Source organism: Macrobrachium nipponense, chromosome 19, assembly GCF_015104395.2.
Source record: "Macrobrachium nipponense isolate FS-2020 chromosome 19, ASM1510439v2, whole genome shotgun sequence".
NCBI lineage: Eukaryota > Metazoa > Arthropoda > Malacostraca > Decapoda > Palaemonidae > Macrobrachium > Macrobrachium nipponense.
The window spans coordinates 76,029,960-76,036,204 of record NC_061088.1 but is presented as its reverse complement, the minus strand read 5'-3'; the positions used below and the strand labels follow the sequence as shown (position 1 = coordinate 76,036,204).

The following is a 6,245-nucleotide window of genomic DNA, read 5'->3' as shown; positions in this document are numbered from 1 at the left end:
AATCGGCAAATCGCTTGCTCATTCTCAATAATAGGCATTTAATTTGGACAACGTTGAGATTCCACAAGTCAAGGAAAACCACTTCTACCACTTCTCTTTATTCGGTGAAGTCTACAAAGAAGAAAAAACACAAAATAAATGACAAATAAAACTGCACAAAGTAATGACAAAATGCGAACTGCTTATGGTATAACGAAAATAAAGACAAAATATTTAAATGCAAAGAATAAAATAGATACAACAAAATACAACTTAATAGTGACTAATACAGTAAATATTAATATCACTCACAAAGTCCACCCGACTATATGTAAACAGTTATCCAAATTTAAAACAAGAGCGTATTCACTTATGGTCTGTCAGTCAGACCTTGCTACTAAAGACTAAACGTTAAAATATAAACAGCCTGGAAGCAACCACTAGCAAATAGACAGTAACCATATTAATGGTCGTTTAAGGGTAAACAGCATTTACAGACATCCAAATCTTTAGTGTAATAAATACTTAAACAGCACAAACAACCGTTTGAAAGTCCGCTACACTCCCGCCTAGTGGAGAATGCAATGAACCACAATAATTTAAAGGACTTTCGAAACATGTACATATAGAGAGAGACCAAATCAGTTTGGTTTACAATGTAAATGAAATTCTCCCAATTTAATTTTGAGCATCTTTATCTGCCTTAGCTTGGAATCCATGTTGAAGCTCTTGTACCGTAGCAATTAAGCAAAGTTTATGAATGGGTCTCTCCCAGTGAACCACCTTTCCATTCTCCACTGTTCGAACAGTAACTCTTCGAACAAGCCCATCTTTTCCGGGATGAATCCTCTCAACAAGACCGCGCCTCCACAGTCCCCTAGGAGGAGCGACACCTCCCTTTAGGCCTGGTTCCAGAAGAAGAACCAAATCACCAACTTGAAGATTCTGTTTGGGATGAAACCATTTCGATCTTTGTACTAGCTGAGGCGGCATATAACGAATCCAAGTCTCCCAAAATATCTGAATTCTCTGTTGAGCTACCTCTACCATGCTTCTCAAGTTCACTTCGTTACCGGTATATGGTTGTAGAACTGAAGGTTGCCCGTGAGGAAACAGTAAGTCATTGCCGGTTATAGTTGGGGGGGGACTCAAGAGGATCTGGTCCGTTTGGGAAGAGTGGTCGTGAATTAACAAGGTACGTTACCTCTGACAGTATTGTTTGCCATTCCAAAGCACTGAATTTCTTGTGGTGATAATCTGCTACTGCGTCTAAACCTCTTCTACAGCTTCTGATCAATGATTCAACACCATTCATATGAGAAGCGTGAGGTGTGTTGAATTTCCACTCAAATTTTGTCCCAGCAATTGCAAACTTGTCCTTTATTAGGCTCTCGTTCCAAGAATTTATCCACTTTTGCAATTTCTCTTGAGCCCCTATGAAATTGCGTCCTCTGTCACTTACTGCCAAAACTGGATGGATTCCATGATTACAAGTAAATCTTCTCCAAGCACAGAGAAAGCATCTGAAGACAATGAGTCGACCAGTTCAAGAGATATGACACGAGTGACGGTGCAAGTTATGATCATTATACTTCCTTCAGTGCTTGCATTACGAGTTAACTTTATTTTGATAGGGCCAAAGAAATCTAATGCAACTCTGCTAAAGGGGGGGGGGGGGGGGGGGGGGGGGGTATTGGGCTCACCTCTGAAACTTGGCAGTTCCCCCATCTGTTGGCCCAACAATAGGCGACGTCTGGTTCTGCAGAAACAACACTTGAAAGCAATATCCTTAAATAATCTTGCTCCTCCAATAATGTAAACTCCACGCTTAAAAGCTAAAGCAATTGCGCCTCTATATCCTTGATGACCTGTACATCGATGAATCATCTGAGCGAATGCTTCAGCCAGGGAAGAATTCCTCACCAATAAAACTGGATGCCTCTGCTCGTAGGGTAAATGGAGCTTATGTAGTCTGCCTCCAATTCTTAAAATGCCTTTTTCATCCAACTTTGGGTCAAGCTTTTGGCTTGCATAAAATAAAGCCAGTTCTGCTTCTTGTATTTCTTTAGGTTCTAGATGACTTTGGTAGTTTTCTGGGTTTTGTTGTAATAGCAAACGGCGGCAGTAAGCAGTTATTCGTACAAGTCTATTCCAGTCTGAAGAGAGTTCTGTAAAATCTTTCCTCAAAACTCTCATCAGCCAAAATTCCAACAAATTGGATCCTTTTAAGAGATTCTGGTGTGTACTCTTTAACAATACAACGCTTCTTTTCAAAATCATATGTCGGTTCCCCAAAATCACAATCTTGAGAACTGTTCAGAAGAAAATCGGGACCATTGATCCATCCATGTAGTTCACTTGCTTTATTGGCTTGGTTAATGCATCGGCAGGATTCAATTGTGACGGAACATAGCAAAATTCTTTTGAAAATCCTGGCAAAGCATCCTGAATCTCCTGAACTCTAGCCGACACAAATGGTTTAAAGGTTCTAGCAGGAGAGCGAACCCACGGCCAACACTACTTCTGAATCGGTCCAAAAATTTCATGGTACTAACCCTGCCAACCACTTGCAAAACAAGCAAGGCAAGTCTAGCCATAACCACAGCAGCAGTAAGCTCAAGACGTGGAATAGAACGCTGTTTCAACGGAGCCACTAAAGACTTTGCGATGACTAATTTCAGTTCTACTCCATGAGAAGTATTCCATTTCAGCCAGATCACAGAACCTAGGGCAGATTCACTGGCATCACTAAAATCCATGAAGTTGAGGGTCTCCTAGAGAATCTTCTGGCTTTATCATTCGATCTAGTCTAAATCCAATTAGTTGATTCATTTCATGAACATATCCTTTCCACATTTTGATTTGTTCTTCACTCAATTCATCATCCCAACCAACTCCACTAGCCCATAAATCCTGAAGATAAATCTTGTATCTAATTATTACAGGAGATAACATACCTGTAGGATCCCACAACTTTGATACCAAACTAGCAACCTTCCGCTTTGTTAGTTTTGAAAACTCCTCACTGAATTTGTCTAGCTGAATAGCCACCACACTATCCGTAGCCTTATCCCATACATGACCCAAAAACTCGTGTTTGCTTGTCTTCTGGGCATCGGTCAACAGAGGGGTCATTAGAATGCCATTCTTTTATTCTGAAGGAGCCCTTTCCTAATATCCGATCCACCTGATCCATGGCCGCAATAGCTAATTCACTCTTATCAAATGATTCAATCACATCATCCATGTACATGCGACAGTTAATTAACTGTGCTCCAATAGGTTCCTCCTCCTTGAATGTATCTGCCAAAGTGCGTACAGCCATCATAGCTATGTCTGGTGCTGGTTTACCCCCAAAAGGAAGGCGCAGCCACTGCCAGTGACGAATTGGAGAAGATAAATCAAAACGCCATACAAACCGGTGATATCTCTGATCCTTTTCAGCCATAAGTATTTGATTAAACATTTTTTGAACATCGCCTGCAATTCCTATGCTTTTCATTCTCCAGTAAAGAAGGCAATACAGAAGAGAGTTCAAGAAATCTGGCCCTTTGTAAAATCCATCATTCAAACACAAGCCATTGAACTTGGCAGCAGAATTCCATACGATGCGAACCTTTGTTGATTTGTGTAGCTGATATACAGCATGATGTTGTAAATACCATCCCTCATCTCTGGATTCCTCTGGATATAATTCTCTGACAAAGCAACTGTCAATTAATTTCTGGATTTCTTCGCTATATTCATCAAAGGTTCCATTCTTAATTAATCTTTTTTCTTGGCTCATAAGTCTTATTTCTGCTTGAGGCTTGTTACACTCCAATGCTTCAGGGAAACCAGGCTTCCAAGGCATTTCCACAGTCATGCGACCATCCGCATTAATGCAAAGCTTATTTCGACAATGTTTTATGAACTGAGACTCTGCTATTTCCTTATCTGAGCAAACACACAATGTTGTTGGTTTGACACCAACAACATCAGATGTATATAATTTCTGCAAATCCTCCAAATGATTCAAAAACTGGACCCTGGATGCAGCATGTGGTTTGGGTTTTGGAATATTCCCTCCAAAAATGGTCCACCCCAAGATACTTCTGACGGCAACTGGAGACGATTCAGGAGACACAGAGTCTTTTACGCTCTCAACTGGCATTGTAAGGAAATAATAGTCATAACCAATGATGATATCAATTTCTGCTTCATCTGTGGGTAACGTTCCCTTGGCAGCGTTCAGATGAGGATACTCGTCAAAAATATCCCCTCCAACTGCAGGACTGTTATGGGCTGGTTTCTCAATTCCAATTGCAATTACATTGTATGACTTAATTCCATTCACCGGTCTAATTTGGATAGAAAACTTGGCACTGCTTTCCTCAGCAATGCCTCCTCCAGCTACTCCATATCGAAACTTGAATGGTTCACCTTGCAAGCCAAAATGCTTGGCTGTGGATAACTTAAGCAATGTTGTATCAGCACCTGTATCAATAAATGCAACCACGCGATGCCATTTTTTCTCAACATCTTGCAGTTCTACATACGTTGTAGGGGAGTAGCGTCGATGAATTTTTCCTTCCTGGCTTGAGTTCAGGGTCCCTACTGTGTTGAATGTTGCATCTGCATCTGAAGCAACCTCCCGTGCACGACCAATGTTACACTCAGAAGCACTTCCCGACAGAGTTAGATTCGCGTTCAAAGTAGAAGTACCTCCCGCCCGTAAACTTTCCAACCCAGAAAAAGTCCTTGGCTGTACTTTATTTCCGTATGGTGGGCAGGCTACAAATCGATGATGATAAAGTTGGCAATCTACACAGCGTTTCTTATCCGGGCGTGTACAATTGATTGCGTTGTGGTTGGCTCTAAGACAAAAGAAACATCTCTTACTGCTCACAATCATCCTTCGTCTTTCTTCCTTGGTTTTTGATATAAAGATAGGACATTTAATGATCAAATGAGTTTTATCTATGCAAAAGGGGCAAGCCCTCCCATCATCAACCAATGTAGCCAAGGATTCATCACATTCTGAGCTTTTGTCTCTAAAATAGTTTACAGCTGACTTGTTAGTATTATCACTCAGGGAATGGGGATGTTCTCGACGCTCTCTAGCTTCTGTTTCTCTCCGTAGATATGTAATCAACTCTGCTAATGTCTGATTAGACATTTTGATTGCCGCATATATTCGTAATAAATTCCAGAATCGATCTTTTCTGCTGGCAATTTCAATTGTCATGAATGAATCCAATTCCCTTTCTTGACCAAGTTCTCTCATTCGCCGAGCAAAATCAGTCAGTCCATCCAAAACCTGTCTCATCTCCCTTGCTGCTGTAGACTTCATTGGTTTCAAGGCTTCTAAACCAAGTAGTACATCTCGTATGATAGCAGATGTTGGTTACCTTCTCTTCTAGGCGCCTTTCCAAGCTCCATTTTCACCATCAACAGAACTGCAATCCACAATAGTATCTTGAACTACTTTTGGTAATGCGTTGCCCATTTAACAAGATCATGAGCTTTTCTTTACCATCAGTCATACCAGCTGACTCAAAGTATTGGTCCATTCGAACCCTCCACGACTGAAAGTTTCGGGGTGCTCCATCCCAACACGGTGCATGAAGACCTGGAATTCGGATAGCAGGTCGTGATTTCTCTGCTATTCGAATATCATCCAACTTTGTCGAAAGCTTCTCGATAAGCTTCAACATTTCTTCGTCCTTTGTAGAGTCAGTTGGCGTGTGTTTGCCTAAAAAACTCGAGCGTAGAGAAGACAATATGACAGCTCTTGAGTCCAACTCCTCTGTCTGGGTCTCCAGATCGCGAGCCCACTCGGTCATATTACCTTCTTTGTTATATATTAAATCATTGCATGATAGAATTTTTTCCATCTGATTCAAAATTTCCTGAAAATTATTTATTCGTCCCTCCATCATGGATATTCTGCGATTTATTTCAACATTGTCGGTACAGCCCTTTTCAAGGAGTTCCTTTAGCCCATTTATCCCTCGGGTAATTTGAGACTTCAAGTATATCCGAGTTTTTTTTTATTTTTCGTAGTCCGCTGCTACAAAGTCCTCCATGGCAGAAGTCGATTTGGGATTACTTCACTAATTTGGACAACGTTGAGATTCCACAAGTCAAGGAAAACCACCTCTACCACTTCTCTTTATTCGGTGAAGTCTACAAAGAAGAGAAAAAAAAAACACAAAATAAATGACAAATAAAATTGCACAAAGTAATGACAAAATGCGAACTGCTTATGGTATAACGAAAATAAA

The 6,245-nt window shown here is 40.7% G+C and overlaps 1 protein-coding gene across 1 annotated transcript; it reads right to left on the bottom strand.

Annotated features, from left to right (window-relative positions):
* Positions 1-3,046: 3,046 nt before the first annotated feature.
* LOC135212085 (uncharacterized) lies at positions 3,047-5,311 on the bottom strand. The gene has a single exon (XM_064245458.1). It carries the CDS (start codon positions 5,309-5,311, stop codon positions 3,047-3,049), a length of 2,265 nt encoding a protein of 754 aa, XP_064101528.1.
* Between the last annotated feature and the right edge of the window lie 934 nt (positions 5,312-6,245).

Excerpts from the sequence above, each read along its gene's own strand:
- LOC135212085 (XM_064245458.1), bottom strand. The coding sequence starts at position 5,311 with ATGAAGTCTACAGCAGCAAGGGAGATGAGACAGGTTTTGGATGGACTG.